This window comes from Hypomesus nipponensis, chromosome 16 (assembly GCF_054491055.1).
Source record: "Hypomesus nipponensis isolate SF chromosome 16, ASM5449105v1, whole genome shotgun sequence".
In the NCBI taxonomy this organism is placed as follows: Eukaryota; Metazoa; Chordata; class Actinopteri; order Osmeriformes; family Osmeridae; genus Hypomesus; species Hypomesus nipponensis.
The window spans coordinates 6,292,501-6,312,891 of NC_140376.1; the positions used below are offsets into that span (position 1 = coordinate 6,292,501).

A 20,391-nucleotide genomic window follows, 5' to 3' on the forward strand; every position below is an offset into this window, starting at 1 on the left:
CCCGGGGGGGTCAGATGGCTGAGCGCTTAGGGAATCGGGCTGTTAATCAAAAGATTGTCAGTTTCGCGTCCCGGGCCGTGCCAAATGATGTTGTGTCCTTGGGGAAGGCACTACTTGCCTTGGGAGAATGTCCCTGAGCTTACTGTGTCACTCTGGATAAGAGCGACTGCTAAATGTAATGTAGTGCACACTCACTGTATACTGTAGCAACCAATGGTCGAGCCAGGACCGCACAGTACCACTCAAAAGCACGGTTTGTGAAATGCCAAAAACAGGTGTTTATTACCATAAACGACCAAACTAAATACAAAAAGAAATGAGCTTCTTCCTCGGTTGAGGGAACGGTCGAGACTGGTCTGGCTGGGCTCTCTGGATCCTCCACCCCTTTTTCTAGCTATCTCCCCTTGCGTCAGGGGTGGCCCGCCTTTTTAGAGTAGGACCATCCTCGTTCCCATTCATGAGCTGCACCTGTGTAGCTCGTTGTCTCTCCTGGGGGCGGACCCCGGACATACCTTCCCCGATCACCTGACCCCGGGCTTTCCGATGTCCAAGGTGCTGCGCCCTTGGGTTGCCACAACACACACTTTGTGTGTTGATAAAGGGACTGTGTTGTTAAAGGGTTGTTTTGTTAAAGGACTGTGTGTTACTGGACTGTGTTAGAGGACTCTTGGTTTTACAGGACTGTGTGTTTCAGGACACCGTGTGTGATCTGATGGGGCGTAGCCACGCCCACCTGGAGGAGGGAGAGAGAGGGCAGGACAGGAGGGAGGAGCCAGGAGAGGCTGCGTCAGAGAGGTAAACAAAAATGTTTTGTTTTAGTGCCATCCAATGTGTTTAAGGAGTCAGGTGGCTGAGCGGTGAGGGAGTCGGGCTAGTAATCTGAAGGTCGCCAGTTTGATTCCCCGGCCGTGCCAAATGACATTGTGTCCTTGGGCAAGGCACTTCACCCTACTTGCCTCGGGGGGAATGTCCCTGTACTTACTGTAAGTCGCTCTGGATAAGAGCGTCTGCTAAATGATTAAATGTAAATGTTTAAAAACGTATTGATGGTATATTAGGTTGATTATAACGTAATGAGTGGGTGTGTGTGCATGCTTGAACACCCGTTTTGACACTTGGAAAGTACAAGCTACCTCCTTAAAAGTGCCTCTTAAATCACACACGCCACCGCCAGAATTAGTTGAACATTTCCCCCTCCGGTGCTGAAGGTGGGGGCGGTGAGTAACTGGGTGTGTTCTGCAGGAGTTGGCAGGCAGAGTCGGTGGACAGCGGCTGCAGCAACAGCGCGGCGTTCCCGCCTCACTGTCACGAGGGTTTGTGTCCCGACGGCGCCTGCATCTCCACAGGGGGGCGCTGCCACCAGCTGGTGGGGAAACCCCCCGCCCTTAAGGTACCGGTTATGCACTAGCTGGGTTCTGTACTAGCTCTAGGACTTTTGTAAGAGTCCGAACTGAGCAGTTACGGAGGAATAGGTGAGACTGGGGCAGGTCAGGCTAACTAAGCAACATGCGCAGCAGCGCTGGTGAGAAAAGGACAAAATGGTATAAATAGTCACTACAGCTTTCTGTTGAGGTGCAATGAGCCCTTTATTTGCAGTATGGCATGGTAACAAAAGGTAAACACGGTGAATGTTGTTGTTGTGGCTGCAGGTGGAGAAGGCCACCATGACGGAGGGGATGTTTCCGGAGCCTGTGAGGGTCCGGCCCAAGGAGAGGGGGGGGCGCTGGGGGCACGCGTCGCCCTTCATGAGGAGCAGCGCCATCGTCCGCTCCCAGACCTTCTCACCTGGGGCGCGCAGTCAGTACGTCTGCAGGGTAGGTACACACACACACAGAGCTCAGTTTTTTTTTACCAAGTACAGGACTTGACTTGGGTGTTGATGTTCCTCAGTTGTACCGCAGCGACAGTGACAGTTCAACCCTACCAAAGAAGTCTCCTTTCATCAGAAACACCCTGGAAAGAAGGACGCTGCGATACAAGCAGGTAGTCACACGTCCACAACGTTTACTGAGACTAAAAACACTGGCTCTGTGTCACAAAGTTCCACACCAATTCTGCTATAAATGTCTCTACTGTATGACTCAATTACATTAATGTAAAACCCAGAAATGCTGTGCAGTCGCAGCCTGTTGAGACCTGAGGTTACAGCTGCATAAAGTAAAAAAATTAAAAAAGGATTACCAACTTGCACTTACTGTGGATTACAGTGCCTCACCTCTTGCATTTCACCAGATTTAAAGGATGATGAAACAGGTTCGCCAAGCTGAGTTGTATGTGTGTGTGCTGCATGTTTGTCTGCGTGTGCAGCAGCAGTCCTACAGGTCGTCCCTGGCAGAGCAGCCGACGCGCACCTCCCTGGATCTGGAGCTGGACCTCCAGGCCTGCAGGACGCGGCAGAGGCAGCTGGCTGACGAGCTGGGAACCCTGAGGGAGCTGAAGCTGCGCCTGGAGGAGCCCCAGGCCGGGGACCCCGGAGAGCTGCCCCACTGGGCCCTCAGGGACGAGGGCTTCCGCTGCCTCCTCAGGGAGGCCCAGAGACAGGTAGGGGGGGAAGGGAGAGGGGGTGAGGAGGGAGGCCCAGAGACAGGTAGGGGGGGAAGGGAGAGGGGGTGAGGACGGAGGCCCAGAGACAGGTAGGGGGGAAGGGAGTGAGGAGGGAGAGGAGGGGAGGAGGGAGGCCTAGAGACAGGGAGAGGGGGTGAGGAGGGAGGCAGGGTGAGGAGGGATGCCCAGACAGGTTGGGGGGGAAGGGAGTGAGGAGAGAGAGGGGGTGAGGAAGGAAAGCCCAGAGACAGGGAGAGGGGGTGAGGAGGGAGGCAGGGTGAGGAGGGATGCCCAGACAGGTAGGGGGGGAGAGGGGTTGAGGAGGGAAGAAGAGGGGGTGAGGAGGGAGGCGGGGTGAGGAAGGAGGCCCAGAGACAGGTTGGGGGGAAGGTACAGGGGGTGAGGAGGGAGGCAGGGTGAGGGGGGGAAGGGAGTGAGGCCCAGAGACAGGTAGGGGGGAAGTGAGAGGGTGAGGAGGGAGGCAGGGTGAGGAAGGAAAGCCCAGAGACAGGTAGGGGGGAAGGGAGTGAGGCCCAGAGACAGGGGGTGAGGACGGAGGCCCAGAGACAGGTAGGGGGGAAGGGAGTGAGGAGGGAGGCCCAGGGACAGGGGATGAGGAGGTGAAGAGGGGGTGAGGAGGGATGCCCAGACAGGTAGGGGGGAAGGGAGAGGGGGTGAGGAAGGAAAGCCCAGAGACAGGGGGTGAGGGGTTGAGGAGGGAGAGGGGGTGAGGAAGGAAAGCCCAGAGACAGGTAGGGGGGGGTGAGGACGGAGAGGGGTTGAGGAGGGAGGCCCAGAGACAGGGAGAGGGGGTGAGGAGGGAGGCCCAGACAGGTAGGGGGGGAGAGGGGGTGAGGAGGGAGGCAGGGTGAGGGGGTGAGGAAGGAGGCCCAGAGACAGGTAGGGGGGAAGGGAGAGGGGGTGAGGAAGGAGGCCCAGAGACAGGTAGGGGGGAAGGGAGTGAGGCCCAGAGACAGGGAGAGGGGGTGAGGATGGAGGCCCAGAGACAGGTAGGGGGGAAAGGAGAGGGGTTGAGGAGGTAGTGAGGAGGGAGAGGGGTTGAGGAGGGAGGCAGGGTGAGGAGGGATGCCCAGACAGGTAGGGGGGGAAGGGAGTGAGGAGGGAGAGGGGGTGAGGAGGGAGGCAGGGTGAGGAGGGATGCCCAGACAGGGAGAGGGGGAGAGGGGGTGAGGAGGGAGGCAGGGTGAGGAGGGAAAGGGGTTGAGGAGGGAGAGGGGGTGAGGAAGGAAAGCCCAGAGACAGGTAGGGGGGGGTGAGGACGGAGAGGGGTTGAGGAGGGAGGCCCAGAGACAGGGAGAGGGGGTGAGGAGGGAGGCAGGGTGAGGAGGGATGCCCAGACAGGTAGGGGGGGAGAGGGGGTGAGGAGGGAGAGGGGTTGAGGAGGGAAGAAGGGTGAGGGGGTGAGGAAGGAGGCCCAGAGACATGTAGGGGGGAAGGGAGTGAGGAGGGAGGCAGGGTGAGGAGGGAGGCCCAGAGACAGGGAGAGGGGGTGAGGAGGGAGGCAGGGTGAGGGGTTGAGGAGGGAAGAAGAGGGGGTGAGGAGGGAGGCAGGGTGAGGGGGTGAGGAAGGAGGCCCAGAGACAGGTAGGGGGGAAGGGAGTGAGGAGGGAGACAGGGAGAGGGGGTGAGGACGGAGGCCCAGAGACAGGTAGGGGGGAAGGGAGTGAGGAGGGAGGCAGGGTGAGGAGGGAGGCCCAGAGACAGGTAGGGGGGAAGGGAGTGAGGCCCAGAGACAGGGAGAGGGGGTGAGGAGGGAGGCAGGGTGAGGGGTTGAGGAGGGAGAGGGGGTTGAGGAGGGAGAGGGGGTGAGGAGGGAAGAAGAGGGGGTGAGGAGGGAGGCAGGGTGAGGGGGTGAGGAAGGAGGCCCAGAGACAGGTAGGGGGGAAGGGAGTGAGGAGGGAGACAGGGAGAGGGGGTGAGGACGGAGGCCCAGAGACAGGTAGGGGGGAAGGGAGGGAGGCCCAGGGACAGGGGATGAGGAGGTGAAGAGGGGGTGAGGAGGGATGCCCAGACAGGTAGGGGGGGAAGGGAGTGAGGAGGGAGGCAGGGTGAGGAAGGAAAGCCCAGAGACAGGTAGGGGGGGGAAGGCAGTGAGGAGGGAGGCAGGGTGAGGAAGGAAAGCCCAGAGACAGGTAGGGGGGAAGGGAGTGAGGCCCAGAGACAGGGAGAGGGGGTGAGGACGGAGGCCCAGAGACAGGTAGGGGGAAGGGAGAGGGTGAGGAAGGAAAGCCCAGAGACAAGTAGGGGGGAAGGGAGTGAGGCCCAGAGACAGGGGGTGAGGACGGAGGCCCAGGGACAGGTAGGGGGGAAGGGGGTGAGGAGGTGAAGAGGGGGTGAGGAGGGATGCCCAGACAGGTAGGGGGGGAAGGGAGTGAGGAGGGAGAGGGGTTGAGGAAGGAGGCCCAGAGACAGGTAGGGGGGAAGGGAGAGGGGGTGAGGAAGGAAAGCCCAGAGACAGGTAGGGGGGAAGGGAGTGAGGAGGGAGGCCCAGGGACAGGGGGTGAGGAGGTGAAGAGGGGGTGAGGAGGGATGCCCAGACAGGTAGGGGGGGGAAGGGAGTGAGGAGGGGTTGAGGAAGGAGGCCCAGAGACAGGTAGGGGGGAAGGGAGAGGGGGTGAGGAAGGAAAGCCCAGAGACAGGGAGAGGGGGTGAGGAGGGAGGCAGGGTGAGGGGGTGAGGAGGGAGAGGGGTTGAGGAGGGAAGAAGAGGGGGTGAGGAGGGAGGCAGGGTGAGGGGGTGAGGAAGGAGGCCCAGAGACAGGGAGAGGGGGTGAGGAGGGAGGCAGGGTGAGGAAGGAAAGCCCAGAGACAGGTAGGGGGGAAGGGAGTGAGGAGGGAGGCAGGGTGAGGAGGGAGGCCCAGAGACAGGTAGGGGGGAAGGGAGTGAGGCCCAGAGACAGGGAGAGGGGGTGAGGATGGAGGCCCAGAGACAGGGGGTGAGGACGGAGGCCCAGAGACAGGTAGGGGGGAAGGGAGTGAGGAGGGAGGCCCAGGGACAGGGGATGAGGAGGTGAAGAGGGGGTGAGGAGGGATGCCCAGACAGGTAGGGGGGGAAGGGAGTGAGGAGGGAGAGGGGGTGAGGAAGGAAAGCCCAGAGACAGGTAGGGGGGGGAAGGCAGTGAGGAGGGAGGCAGGGTGAGGAGGGAGGCCCAGAGACAGGGAGAGGGGGTGAGGATGGAGGCCCAGAGACAGGTAGGGGGGAAAGGAGTGAGGCCCAGAGACAGGGAGAGGGGGTGAGGAGGGAGGCAGGGTGAGGGGGTGAGGAAGGAGGCCCAGAGACAGGGAGAGGGGGTGAGGATGGAGGCCCAGAGACAGGTAGGGGGGAAAGGAGAGGGGTTGAGGAGGTAGTGAGGAGGGAGAGGGGTTGAGGAGGGAGGCAGGGTGAGGAGGGATGCCCAGACAGGTAGGGGGGGAAGGGAGTGAGGAGGGAGGCCCAGAGACAGGTAGGGGGGAAAGGAGAGGGGTTGAGGAGGTAGTGAGGAGGGAGGCAGGGTAAGGAGGGAGGCCAAGAGACAGGGAGAGGGGGTGAGGAGGGAGGCAGGGTGAGGGGGTGAGGAGGGAGGCCCACAGACAGGTAGGGGGGAAGGGAGTGAGGAGGGAGGCCCAGACTGTAAGAAGGCCCACTTTACACTCAGAGGACGAGTTCAGTCAGTTGACCTGGCTGCCGCCTCTACTGTGCCGGCTGTCCTGCAGGTGGGCCAGAGCCAGCAGGAGCAGAGACAGGAGGAGGCGGCGGAGAGACGGCTAAGGAAGGCGTCTAAAGAGGTCCTGCTGATGAGGGGGGCAGGCCAGAAGGAGCCCCTGCCTGTGCACACCTTCAGGTATGACGAGCCTCGTCCTGCATGCGACATCCTGTCGTAGCGTTGTCTTGACGAGACAAAACCTACTTTTTTTAATAAACAGTATTGCACTTGAGATACGTTGTAGTTGCGTTGTCCTATCAGAAGTATGTATTTTAATTGGGATGGGGTTATTTCCAGTCTTGGTAATGTAGACTGTTCCTTGGCACTGACTACTGAAATACAGTTAGTACTGGTCTTTGATTATTGGCTGTACAAACTTAATGAATTATTTGTATGTCGTATTGGATACAAACATTGGTTGAGCTCTGGTCACCATTTTACATTTAACCATTCTTCAGTCCACCAAGAAGGACCACAACATTTCCAGCATTCCACTGGCTCCTGTTGCATTTGAGCCTTGTAATCATAGCGCTGGAGTTCAACCTTGATCTGCCCTTAGCGGTGTATTACGGTCGTTTACTCGTCTGAGATTCAGGGCATGAGCTGTGTTCTAAACTGGGCCTGTTTGCAGAGAGAAGATGGCGTTTTTCACAAGACCAAGGTTCAACATACCACCTTTACCAAGTGATGACGTATGAGAGCTTTCTTCTGCATTTTGTAATCAAACATGAAGTATTTTTTCATAATTTTGTATTCGAAACCCATGAAGTAATTTAAATGAAATGTAGTTCATTTTCAGAAAACGAGAGCATGAAACTAAAATGCTAATTTTGACCGTTTAACTAAAACTTAAGGTTGTTAATGTGTGGCTCATTTGTGCACACAGACACACCAACGTAATTATTGACAACTTGTCTTTTCCTTTTTTGGGGAAAATGCCTATTAAGAAAATAATATATCTCTATATTCCTGTACGATTTATTTCTGATGTTTGCTTAGAGAAGGCTGGAAGACGGGAACAAATTCAGTTAAGACAAATTCATTGTACTGTAACTTATTTTATAGTACTTTTCCTTGAAGGAAATAAAACGCTTCCTGCTTTTTTAATGTATTCTGTAAAGCTTTGAACAAATGGCACTTGTTTTTTTTTTTTACATACAATAGAATTGAACTGTTGCCTGATTTTGTTTCTGTTACTTAAAAATTCTTAAAGTTCTTTACATAAAATGTCACTTTTTAATCCACTTTTATTACAGATGTCATTGTCCTTTTGTTATATTATTAAAATTAATGAATATTCCTTGTACTTTTCAATATGGATAAATATATGAAACACTGTATTCAGATTGTTTGTTTATGATGTCTGTATGAACATCTGCAGTGTTCCCTCTTGTGAAAATAAAACTATTCAACTAGACACCATCTTAAGTTTCTCTCCCTCCCCCTCCCAGTATGATTTAACTTCTCTCAACAAACAAAACTTAAATGAACGGGACAAAATAAGTGCAACTGCATCATTAAGTTGTCCAGGTCTATTCAAACTTTGACAGGTGTACATTCCAAAAGTTTGGTGACATGTAGATTGAACCTAACCCCTGGAAAATGCCTTGCATACTTTGATTATTAGGTTGATTTTATATTAGGAGACCAGCAGAGCAGGAGCGTGGGAAACTAAGTGCCCGGGTCTAGTGGACGTTGTTGATGAATATTAGACCATTTATCTAGTCTTTATACCCGCATTAATTGCTGAGAGAAAAACATGTTTTTTTTTTACATTTATGTGTATTAAATTCCCTAGTGAAGGGTGAAATCGTTTACAGGGCTGTGCTAGTGAAAGGAAGAGTAGCCTAAACATTATAGGAAGTCTTAAACAAATCAAATCCTAGCTATAAATGACAATATTGGTAGAAATCTGATGTATTCTTATATAACAGACACCTAATTTCTAATTTTTACCTGACAAGTGGCGCTGGGTTAGCAGCGTCTTTGAGGAGGTCTGGAGCAGTTGTTAGTCACGCATCGCATGTGTAGAGTAGGAGCCCAGGGGGTAAAACTTCACAATTAACTGTGCATAACTCAAACCTCATATTCCACGTTCCTGCAGAGATCTCACACATGCCTGCAGCCAACTGGGTTAAGTACCTCAGGTCTCTGCTTGCCTGTGTGTTAAAGAGTAGAAGAGTTGTGTAACATCTAGGGGTATTACCTACCATACCCATAGGTACTGGGGGGAAAAAAGCCACGATTATGATAGTTTCAACATCAAATACTGTAATGTATTCACATGAAAGCACAATGTCAAGCAAAGCAAATTACAGTTATAGAAATTGCCAACTTGTCTTGATTATTAAATACATACAGCCATGGCAAAGAAAACATTCAAGAACATTTGGGGGGGGGGACGACAAACATGAATAAAAGATAAAAGGGTATGTGCATTATTTCATTTGTAGGTTAGATTTTTTCACAAGTATGTTTGAGAGTGAGTGTCTAACAATTGCATCATTACCAGTAACATGCTTCGAATGACATTGGTTGTTGAGCAAAATCTTATTTTACAACACACCATTTCACATGTGACATTTAACTATTAGGTACACACCTTACCTGACTAGGAGGTATACATCGTTGAAGCAATTATCAAGGGCATGTTTGGTCAGACCAAACCTTTACACCTACAAATTCCTGTGTTGGAGTCATGCCACAAGCTGTACTCTATTACATCCAGCTATTATAATCTAAGGAATCACCCTTAAAGTACAGCAGCCTGTACAAACATGGGAGGAAAAACCAAAATGTAGAGAAAAGAACATTTGATGAACAGACAGCACCAGGATATAACTGATTCTCTGTCCTCTATATTCCTCCATGATATAGGCTTGCCTTGTGGATCTCCATCTTCCTCCATGATAAAGACCCAAGCCGGCAAGAAAGCACTTGGATCCTGCACTTAAAAACACCCATAGGTTTAACGCTAATTACTTAGCATTACTTATTTTACACACATTAACTTGTAAGGGGATTTAAACTGAGACGGTAGGATTTCCTGGGTGGCCCACAACGTAGCGGCCAGTTTGATTCTGCCCTGGCACATTTTTACATGTCTTCCCCTCTCCTATACATTTCTTATATCTTTGTTGCCATCCAGTAAAGCAGAGGTCTTCAACCCTGGTCCTCAGGGACCCCCTGTCCTGCACGTTTTAGATGTTTCCCTGCTCCAACACACCTGATTCAAATCAATGGGTCGTTTTCTAGTTATGCAGAAGCCTGTTAACGACCATTCATTTGAATCAGGTGTGTTGGAGCAGGGAAACATCTAAAACATGTAGGGCAGGGGATCCCTGAGGACCAGGGTTGAAGACCTCTGCAGTAAAGCAATAAAAGGCCAAAAATATATTAAAAAATAAAATAAAAAGTCAAATTCTGTACATTTCCCCCCCCCACCCCACACACACACACGTTTTCTTTGGATTAACATTATCGTATAGTTCAGCAAATACAGTGGGATGAACTACATAGACAGTCTGACAACCTCTTGTATACGATGTAGATGACAGAGCAAGGAGGAAGCAACTACCTGCACAATCAGCAAAAACATCAAGAGAATTGTTTAAGGAACTTAAAAGGCTCTGTGTCACAGTGTTCACCATCAATTATGCTATAAATTATTCTACTGTATGACTCAATAACATGAATATATGACTCAGAAATGCTGTGCAGTTGCAGCCTGTTGAGACCTGAGGCTACAGCTGCTTTTAGTGCATGAAGTAAAAAGAAACTGATTACCAGTTTGCACTTACTGTAAACAATTTCAGTGCCTCACATTGTGAAAAATAATGACAACGTCTGCATGCCAGCCACTTCAGTGACAGGAGCAGTTAAACTGTGCCTCAGCCCTGTGTCCAGGTGGTGCACCTGCAGGTCCTGCAGCTTCATGCAGCAGCACAGAGATCCCGCCTCGGAAACAACAGTCTGAGTTCAAGCAAGGTCCATGAGGTCCAACCCTCCATTTTTAATATGTCAAGGAGTCATCCTCACCGCCCTGCCCCACAGGGGGCCGGGTGAGGTGGGGCTAGATGGGGATGGAGATGATGGTGGGCAGCTCACCGATGGGAGGAGGGTTATACTTCTCCACTCTCATCAGGCGTCGGAGGATGTCGTCACGGTCCCGGGGCCAGCTGTACACGTGGGTGTTCTGTAGCCAGGTGGGGACATGGCACTGCCACAGTATACAGAGCAGGGAACACAAAACAACAACAAAAAATGTTTGCTTTTAATTGATTTTATGTAAAGAACCTTGAGCTGCAATTCTTGTATGAAATGTATATCATCATCATCATCATTATTATTTCAAGTTGAGCTGAAAGCACATAATCAAAAAGGAGCAAACACGAGTATCATATCAGATTTTATGTAAAGCACCTTGAGCTGCAATTATTGTATGAAATGTTCTATATAAATAACGTCTTACTATTACCTATTATTTCAAGGTGAGCTGAAAGCACATTATCAATAAGGGGCAACAACAACAGTATCACCCCTTGAGGAGAGATCTTTCAAGCTTAGCAATGTCAGTCTGGGGCCATTTCTCCGTACGTCACTTATTACATCAGAGATCAAATGACACATCCAAGATGACATCATCTTGCTAATCATCATTTGGCTCATTTGGTTCTTCGAACACCCATGTTGTTTATAATTAGTATAGCTGGATTGAGTCATGCGTTGGTCTAAAAAGGGGGTATGTATCGATAGTAGAAACATTGATCAGCGACGATGCTATTGGCTGCTCACTGTCTATGGCTGCTCACCGTGGCCAACAAGAGCACCCCGTTTTTTACGCAACAGAGCAACAGCTTGCTCGAAGGTTACCCCAAATTTGAAGATTTAATCAGAACGCCAGGGAACACCTCAAAGTCTGCAAAATCCAAGACAGACGGCTGGCAAAAAGTAGCAGACCAGATTAAATGTATAGTAGTGACCAAGTTATATGTTTTACCGCTTATTACAGTAGGCTAGGCCTATGTTTTTGTATGTTCATACATTGTGTGTGTGTGTGTGTGTGTTATATCTCACACACACACACACACACACACACACAATAGGTTGTCGTCGTAAAAACGGACAAGACATGTCTGTGATAGACTTCCTGTATCACCTCTGCTTATAAAGTCACAATCAAATCTTGTTTACATAAAATAAGCCCTGTCGCTATGACAGCAAGTCCAGAATGAGCTTCGAAGAACCAAACAACCCAAGATAATTACAAATTGTCAATCAAATCCAGCTAACTGAGTTAGCGACGTACAGAGAACGGGTCCCTGGTATCTTTTAAATATCCTCCTTGAGCAAATTATGTAGCTACTGTAAACACAAAGTCATCCCTGTCAAAGTCGGACCGGGAGATTGAGTACATGCATGATCTTATGTTAGGTAGTGAAACCTGTTTACTCTGCAGGCCTTATAGCCTCTCCCCCTCCCCCCGCCCCCCTCCCTTTTCACTCTTTCTCCCTCTTGCGATATCTCTCACTGTCTCCCCTCTATCAGTCTCCTTCTCAATGAGGTAAGATAAAACACTTACTTTCTGGGCTCCAGGAAACACAATAGGAATAAATCTGAAGTTCTTGCTCCCGTTCTGAATGAATTCATTCTGTAGCTGAGTAACAAAAACAGAAAGAGAAAGATTATCGGTTCAATAGACGGGCCAGGTGAAGCATGTTGATTTTAGCACCTAACACTAATCTCTGTGTACACATGCTGTATCAACAGCCAGTTACATCTGAGTCTGAGCCCACTAAGATACAAATTCAAACGGAGCTCTAGTTAGGAGGGCAGCTGTTGTTGGGTGCATGGAGGGTTTGCAACAGCAAGGAGGGAGTAAGACGAGGAACCATTCGCATAAATCAAATCGTACAAATGTCAGAGAAAACCTTTCATCTCTGACAAGAGCCCATAATCATACAACGTAAACAGGAATAGTAACATAAGCTAGGATTAATAGTTTAACATCTTAGTTTTGTTTACAACACACACACACACACATAAAAGCTGTCCCACCCAAATGTATAACAAACCTACAACCCTGGCTGAACGTGCTGGTGAACGTCTCGCTGCAGTACAGACCTGCTTGTGGATGTAGACTGTGGCGAGCGTCTGCTCGTCGTGCTGCAGACTGACCGGGGCGGCAGTCACCGTCTCGTAGTATTTGGGGCTGATGACGATGATGATCAGGTACTCCTTCTGTCAGCATGCGAGGCGGGAAACATTTGGGTTTTAGAAAATCAAATCATAAAATACAACCCAGCCAATTTTATAGTGTTGATTCAACACCAGGAGTGCTTGTACACTGTACAACTTTGTGGACCTAAACGCAAGTTTTAAAAGAAAATACACTCTCGTAGGATATGTACCGTATGCTACAGCGGCCTGCTACTGTAGAAAGTACAATTGAGAAAGGTTCAAGTGGAGACAACTTAATGACATTTCATTTCAGACTGAAACTGTAATTGAAGTTAGACAGTTTAAAGCTTGATTTGAACAAGTACCTGAACATTTAAATGTACTTTTCTTGAACATTCTTTTTCATTTATTGACCAAACGTGAGGGGCCCGGCAGGAATGTTGAGCGTACTATCATTAAGTTCATAAAACAGCATTTACCTCACTGAGGTACCTCTCCATGAAGTCAATCTTGCTTATGCTCCTAAACTGCTGCTCAAACATGTCAATCTGCAGACAAAAGTTTTTTTTGTTACTAAAGAATGTGTGTGAGCGTAATGCACTTTGAGTACTTGCAGCAGAAGTTGCCAAGCAACTCATTCATGGTCATAATTTAGTGACAGTTTGTTATGAAATAAACGAGATTGAGTTAGTTATGTAGACAAACACCTGCACATCATGACGAGTATGACTTGAAATATACGATAGTGTTTGTGTCCATGCCAAACTGTCCCCAACAGGTTTGTCTTGTATTTTTGACTTAATTATGACCATTGTGTTGTTCGTAATTGGAATGAAAACCTGCGTCCATTGCTACACAGTCAGAGCAGGTGCGCTCACGTGCGTATCGAAGCCATTGTGTCGCAGGAGTCCCACAAAGTTGATCACATCGTTGACATGCTTTTCGTTGTCTGCCTCATAAGTCACAAACACCCTTCCTGTAGGGAAGGTTTCAAACAAGAAATAAACATAAAACATTTATTTTTAATCAAATTTGATGTTTACTAAGGTGATTGAAATGAAGAAAGTAGATGAACACCAACAAGAACTACGTTCAGTAAAATTGTCATGTCATAGAATACCTGAGGATCCAGACCCAATGAAAAAGTCCCCTCACTCTCTCAAGACTACAGCAGTCTAAAGAGCTTCCTGTTGTGACCCGTACAGCAGCAGGAAGTACTTACTCTGCTCCAAGGACAGTCCTGCACTGCCTAGCTGAGCTTTGGGAACTGTGGGGTGCACACGGGAGCTGTGAGGAAAAGATCCATAAAAATGGAATAAAAGCATTTGATTAAATGAGTAAAAAAATATATATATATATTTGTTTTCTCCCAAATGTAAACTCAAATCAGTTTAAAGCTTTTCATTATTTGAAGTGTGACTTTGCCAGAGCTAACTCACCTTTGCATGTGGCCTCCAATTGGAGGCTGGCAAGTATCTGAACCTGAAAGACAAATTAGACGGTCAACGTTACAGTAGGCGTAGGCTGCCCTCTGCAGCATTGAAGGGTTAGGTATTCAGGTGACATGCAGGACACACACACACACACACACACACACACACACACACACACGGCAACATTTTTTACAACCCAAAGGAAACATTTTGTACTCACACAAAGGGTCATAAGGTGGCCGGTATCCAAGCCTGGGACCCTGGTGAGGCACAGGCCCCATCTTGAAGATGTCAACAGGGCACCGAGCACAGCAGGCTGCCCCCTGGGGCAGGTGATAATATGAAGGAACGGTGTGTTGGTGCATGTCTGCTGAGGGAGGGTTCGAGTGGAGGGAGCCAGGCTGCTCCAGGCTGCCCATGCTGGGGCTGTACCTGCCTGGGAGGGACATAGATTTGCTGGAGGAATAAGGCCTCTGCACTGGGTAGCTGTGGTAATCTCCAGGCACCAGGCAGGAGGGAAGGCTGCTGGGGTAGGCCCCAGGCCCAGACCAGCCGCTGGCAAAGCTGGGGTGAAGCCAGGAGCCCTCTGCCCCGCTGGGGAAGGGGGTAGGCTGGCTGTAGCCAGCGGGCAGACCCAGCGGAGGCTGGTAAAGGCCGAAGCTAGGCAGCGGTCGGGCGTGATTTCCGGCGTGTCGTTGTGGGTGCGCATCCTGATCTCTCATATGGCCTTGTCGGCGGAAGGCAGAGTAGTCGAGAAAGCTGGCGTGGTGGCCAGGCGGGCTTTGACGGCCAGGGTGGGGACAGGATGCGGGATCGGGAACAGTGTCCTTCTCACAACCGTTGCTCATGTTCTCGTCGTCCTCCTCGGGGGTGTTGGTCGACGCGCTCTGACAACTTCCCAGCAGACAGGTGGGCATGGGAGGGAGGGATTGGAAGGAAGTCAGCCATGAGATACTTATCTCACACGGAAAGCTATTGAATATACCACAGTCTCTAACTCTCCATCTCTTCCCGACTACACCTCCTTGACCTTATTTTAGATGCAGTATACGTTTAGATAGCTTGCAAATACAGAGGATAGCCTACCGAAGTTGAGTTAGCCAATGTCGTTAGCGATGCTAGCTAACGTTTGCTAGCTGCATAACTTTTAACTAGGTCTTGCAGCGCTGCTTGATTTACTGAAATTATTCTGAAATGTTATGTTCTACTAGCCATTAGTCTATTTGAGCTTGGCACAGTTTTCCAAAGCCCTAGTGTAACTGAGACGACACAGTAAATAATTCCTCTTTCAAGTAATAAACCCCCGTTCAATTGTTGAGCATTAAATTAGCTGCAAGGTCTGTAGACATCTTGGGACTATGCCACTCGAGCGAACACAGATCTGTGTTTTGCTCATGCAGAATTCGGTTAAATAAAATCGGTAAAATAAACGTAATGAGTGGAACAAAAGATGAAGTAACGTGGCATTTTATTTTGTGTGAGTTTTAACTTGTCCAGTGGGGCAAGTACATTTCTCTTCCACTTGCCCTACAAAAAAATCCACTTGTCCCGGACAAGCGGACAAGCCTTAATGCTGAGCCCTGCCGTATTTGTTTTTTATTGATTATATATTATGAGTTTTATACACATCCATTATGCAAGTACAATGTACTGTGACAATAAAATTTGTTATAATCAACAAATAATCGTGATAATTAATCGTGATCTCAATATTGATCAAAATAATCGTGATTAACATTTTGGCCTTAATCGTGCAGCCCTACTCTCTCCCCCTATGCTAGCGCGTGAGAAATTCCAATCTAGTAAAACATGAAACTGTTCTACTTTTATCTTTGGCTCTCAGTCAGATACCAGCTGCTGTTGAAAACACTCAATCGGTTGAGGAAACAAGATAAAAAATATAACTGCAAGCAGTAATGGCGGATTCCTCCAAACACTGCGAACCATTGAAAAATGTTTATTTTTGACAAATTGTAACTGTATAGAAAAATGTATGCTGCAGAATTACCAATGGCATACCAAATCTGAAATGCAATACCATCAAGATCCACAAGGGCCTTTATTTCAAGCCAGTAAGTGAAGGAAGGGGGCTTGGTGAGCTTATCCATTCCAGAAAGCCTTGTATCTTTATGCATTAAGGCGTGGCCTGTAGCGCCACCTATGGGTAATGGTGGGCCATTTGTGGTGTGGTAGTTACTCTTGGCCTATACTATTAATGTTTCAGGATTTTAAAAACTTTTTACCATTGCATATAAAATCGGAAATGCAATACCAACAGGATCCACATGGGCTTTGGGTAAAGTGTGGTAGTTACTCTTGGCCTGTACTGTCAATGTGTCAGGATTTGGAGACCTTTTTACTATTGCATACAAAGTAGGAAATGCAATGACACCAAGGTCCTCAAGGGCCTATGCTGATATTCAAGGAATGAGTGGGGGCTTGGTCAGCCCACACAGTCCTGATATGTTGCGTGTGTGTCTTGCCAAGCCCGCGCGTGTCAAGGGAAGAATGAGTGTCTGAGAATTTGGAGCATGCGCGGGGAGGAGCAGGGGACACATTTCATTGTAAATTTCCCTAGAAATTAGCCAAGCATGCATGTTTCAAAGATTCACCAAAAATCGACCTTTCATCTTAGAGTCAACTTTTTCTCAGATTTGTGTACTAAACATTCTCAAGAGTCTTCATATGAACTTGTTTGACTGGCTTACGTGTAAAGCATTGCGAACCATTGAAAAATGTATATTCTTGACAAATTGTAACTGTATAGAAAAATCAATGCTGCAGAATTTCCAATGGGATACCAAATCTGAAATGCAATAACATCAACATCCACAAGGGCCTTTATTTCAAGCCAAGAAGTGAAGCGCTTTAATCTTCACAAGAAGTGAAGTGCTTTGTGCTTTAGGGCGTGGCCTGTAGCGACACCTATTGGTAATGGTGGGCCATTTGTGGTGTGGTAGTTACTCTTGGCCTATACTATCAATGTTTCAGGATGTTTTTAACTTTTTACCATTGCATACAAAATCGGAAATGCAATACCAACAAGATCCACATGGGCTTTTGTTAAAGTGTTGTTGTTACTCTTGGCCTTTACTATCAATGTTTCAGGATTTGGATAACTTTTTACCATGGCAAACAAAATCTGAAATGCAATACCATCAAGATCCACATGGCCTTTGCAAAAGACCAAGGAACACTCTCCTGAAATGTTGCGTGTGCGTCTTGCCAAGCCCGCGCGTGTGTCAAGGGAAGACCTATGGGTAATAGTGGGCCATTTGTGGTGTGGTAGTTACTCTTGGTCTATACTATCAATGTTTCAGGATTTTTATAACTTTTTACCATTGTATACAAAATCGGAAAAGCAATACCAACAAGATCCACATGGGCTTTTTGTTAAAGTGTTTCTTTGCCTATACTATCTATGTTTCAGGATTTTGAGACCTTTTTACCATTGCATACAAAATCGGAAATGCAATACCATCAAGAGCCACATGGGCCTTTTTTTCAAGCCAATAAGTGAAGGGAGGGGGCTTGGTGAGCCTATCCATTCCAGAAAGCCTTGTATATTTGTGCTTTTTGGCGTGGCCTGTAGCGCCACCTATGGGTAATGGTGGGCCATTTGTGGTGTGGTAGTTACTCTTGGTCTATACTATCAATGTTTCAGGATTTTTATAACTTTTTACCATTGCATACAAAATCGGAAATGCAATACCAACAAGATCCACATGGGCTTTTGTTAAAGTGTTTCTCGGCCTACACTATCAATGTTTCAGGATTTGAGACCTTTTTACCATTGCATACAAAATCGGAAATGCAATACCCTCAAGAGCCACATGGGCCTTTGCTAAAGACCAAGGAATGAGTGGGGGCTTGGTCAGCCCACACTCTCCTGAAATGTTGCGTGTGCGTCTTGGCCGCGCGTGTGTCAAGGGAAGGCTGAGTGTGTGTGAGATTTTGGAGCACGCGCGGGGAGGAGCAAGGGAGACATTCATTGGAAATTTGCCTAGAAATTAGCCAAGCAAGCATGTTTCAAATATTCACCAAAAATCGACCTTTCATCTTACAGTCAACTTTTTCACAGATTTGTGTTATGAACATTCTCAAGAGTTTTCATATGAACTTGTGATTGAATCAGAGTATCAGTTTTTGAATGGCTGATGTGTAAAGCATAATTTTAGCGTTAGCGATAAGTTCAATTTGCTTTATATCAATCATTTTTTGAGATATGAATTTGCCTTTGCACATGGTAACATGTTGTAGTGTCTTCCTCCGATCTACCAAGTTTAGTGTTGATATCTCAAAGATTTGCTGAGACATGACTTCACATCCTGTTTTGCGGCTTTTCTGATGAATTTGATTGGTTGTACCGGACAGACGGTTATGAGGATCAAAATTCCTTTGATAACTTTTGTGAGGCTTGGTCTGAAGATCATCTCTGGTGATTTTGAAGAAGATATGACAAAAATTGTAGGAGGAGTAGGCTTTCAAAGGTTTTTGATAAAACCGGAAATGGCGGGAAATCTATATAACCGGAAATTAACGCCATGGTGTGCGTTGAACTCGGCTTGATCCAGGGAATCCAATGGTACCTCATTTTTGAAAATGAGTCATACGGTTCAAAAGTTGCGTGTGTAAACACAAGTCCAACTTTGACCCATTGGTGGCGCTAGAGTGGTCTAATGGGAGACATGAAACTTGGTGTAGGTATAGAAGAAACTGTCCTTAATGAGTGTGCCAAATTTCACAAAAAGTTGTCGATGGGGTCTAGGGGCTGCCATTGACTCCCATGGTACAAGAATTACAAATAATAAAACCACCAATAACAATAGGTTTCCTCCTTACGGAGGAATCCTAATGAACATTTTCCAATCCAATATATGTATCAAAGTGTATGGGGCCTGTAGGGGAACCCCATAGGACAGCGGTGTTTCATAGAGCGGGAGTCTACCTGTATGTGTGGGGGTGTATTTGAGGGCGTGGGCTGTACCTTCTTGCTGCTGTGGTGGCGTTTCGTTGAGTGGGCAGCATCATTATGTCTCTGCAACCAGGGATTCATGTGTGTGGGTTAGGGTTACACACATGCCTGCGTTAATCAGCAGTGGGTTTTTCTTTTCAAAAAACTAACCTGGCAACAGAACACACACACAATCATTCAAATGATTGTGGTGTACAGTCTTTTTAATAGGTTGTCCTTGTCCTTTACCAGGTAAACTCTCATGAGCATGAGTGGCGTATTTTACTTGTACGAACTCGTACAAGTAAAAGTTGCATGCTGGTGAGTGTGTTCTGTTGCCAGGTTAGTTTTTAGATATATAGATATATAGATATATAGGCCTATATATAGATATATAGATATATAGGCCTATATATAGATATATAGGCCTATATATAGATATATAGATATAGATATAGATATAGATATATATATAAATATATATATATATATCTAAGTGTGGTCGGCACTTTGACGTTTGCACTTTCCACTGTGATTCTCTGAGTTCATGATGACCCAGATTGCCTCGAAATGCGAAGTAGTTTTTTCCAGCACACAGGACTTCATGCCTGCGCACAGCCCAGCTCCACGGCCACAAACCTAGCTTAGTGACAAACAGCCACAAAGATAACAATCTGCAAAAATATCTGCAGTGTCGAGCCCAATTTGAAGTTAAACCTCTTCCTGCCTCTTTTCCTGTTCTTATATCTGAAGACCTACACACATTCGCTTGTAATTATACTCACATACAAATAACGCGTTCGACAACAAACAAATGTTAAACGTGATTAACGTCCCAAATTACTGCAGGCCCGTAGAAAGGTTAATTGGCCCTAAGGGCTGTGTTAATACACAATAACGGAAATAACATTAAAACATACAATACATCGAAGTATCTGCTTAAATGTTTGTCGGTAGGGTACTGACCTTTGGGTGTTTGAAACCAGATCATATTCCAGTTTAAAATCCGAAAAGAAGGTTAAATTAACGCAGGTAACTTTTGGTAAAGACTTCGTTAACTTTACGTCGTTTGCAGCCTACCAATAAATTCACCTGCGGTACGCTGCTTCTTTAGTTCTCAGCGGCGTAATTCCCACTGACCAAACTGCAGGTTTCCATGTTTGATAATGCGTGACAAATGGTTGTATTTTCGATCTATTAGTAGGCCTACACATAAGTATCGTAGATGATTCACCAAACCATTAAGTTGGCGTGTAACACAATAAGGTCCTGCACCGTGAAGTGTGTCCTCCGACTCAAACGAGAAGTCAATTATACCAATGAGCTCCACCTCCCGACGTCTTGCATAAACGAGGCTGAAATACTGATTTGCCGGTCCAATCTACGTTTAATCACGGATATAAATATTTTCCAAACCAACTGCACTTTACAATTCTTATTTTTTTTAATGTAAATATTATATATTTTATCAATTTTATATTTTCAATAGTATGCTACCTTGTGTTTGACATGCTTCTAAGTTCTCGTTTCACACATAAATTAATTGATAATGCTGCTTATCCAACTTTATAGTCGAG

General features: G+C 47.4%; 2 protein-coding genes across 7 annotated transcripts in view; one reads left to right on the top strand and one right to left on the bottom strand.

The window, feature by feature from the left end:
• The window catches only part of wwc3 (WWC family member 3), a 31,587-nt gene extending 24,041 nt beyond the window's left edge, over positions 1-7,546 (top strand). For 2 of the 4 annotated variants that reach the window (XM_084676226.1, XM_084676227.1), the window contains exons 17-23: positions 695-795; positions 1,243-1,390; positions 1,650-1,814; positions 1,891-1,983; positions 2,308-2,541; positions 6,258-6,385; positions 6,879-7,546. In XM_084676226.1, coding sequence (XP_084532352.1) covers positions 695-795; positions 1,243-1,390; positions 1,650-1,814; positions 1,891-1,983; positions 2,308-2,541; positions 6,258-6,385; positions 6,879-6,945 — 936 coding nt within the window. In that variant the 3' untranslated portion in view covers positions 6,946-7,546. The remainder of the gene's footprint in view (positions 1-694; positions 796-1,242; positions 1,391-1,649; positions 1,815-1,890; positions 1,984-2,307; positions 2,542-6,257; positions 6,386-6,878) is intronic. The other 2 variants (XM_084676228.1, XM_084676230.1) reach the window with 1 other exon arrangement.
• A 955-nt stretch (positions 7,547-8,501) lies between these two features.
• On the bottom strand, positions 8,502-20,098 carry traf3ip2l (TRAF3 interacting protein 2-like). Of its 3 annotated transcripts, none has more exons than XM_084676485.1 (10): positions 19,781-20,098; positions 18,848-18,898; positions 14,081-14,754; positions 13,867-13,909; positions 13,650-13,714; positions 13,306-13,403; positions 12,907-12,975; positions 12,371-12,487; positions 11,829-11,903; positions 8,502-10,466 (listed from the first exon to the last, which is right to left on the bottom strand). In XM_084676485.1, the coding sequence occupies exons 2-10, from the start codon at positions 18,889-18,891 to the stop codon at positions 10,320-10,322; spliced, it is 1,332 nt and encodes a 443-aa protein (XP_084532611.1). In that variant the 5' UTR covers positions 18,892-18,898; positions 19,781-20,098; the 3' UTR covers positions 8,502-10,319. The 3 variants fall into 3 exon arrangements, with proteins under 3 accessions (XP_084532611.1, XP_084532610.1, XP_084532612.1); XM_084676484.1 differs by having other exon boundaries at positions 18,809-18,898; XM_084676486.1 differs by lacking the exons at positions 18,848-18,898; positions 19,781-20,098 and adding an exon at positions 14,947-15,674.
• Between the last annotated feature and the right edge of the window lie 293 nt (positions 20,099-20,391).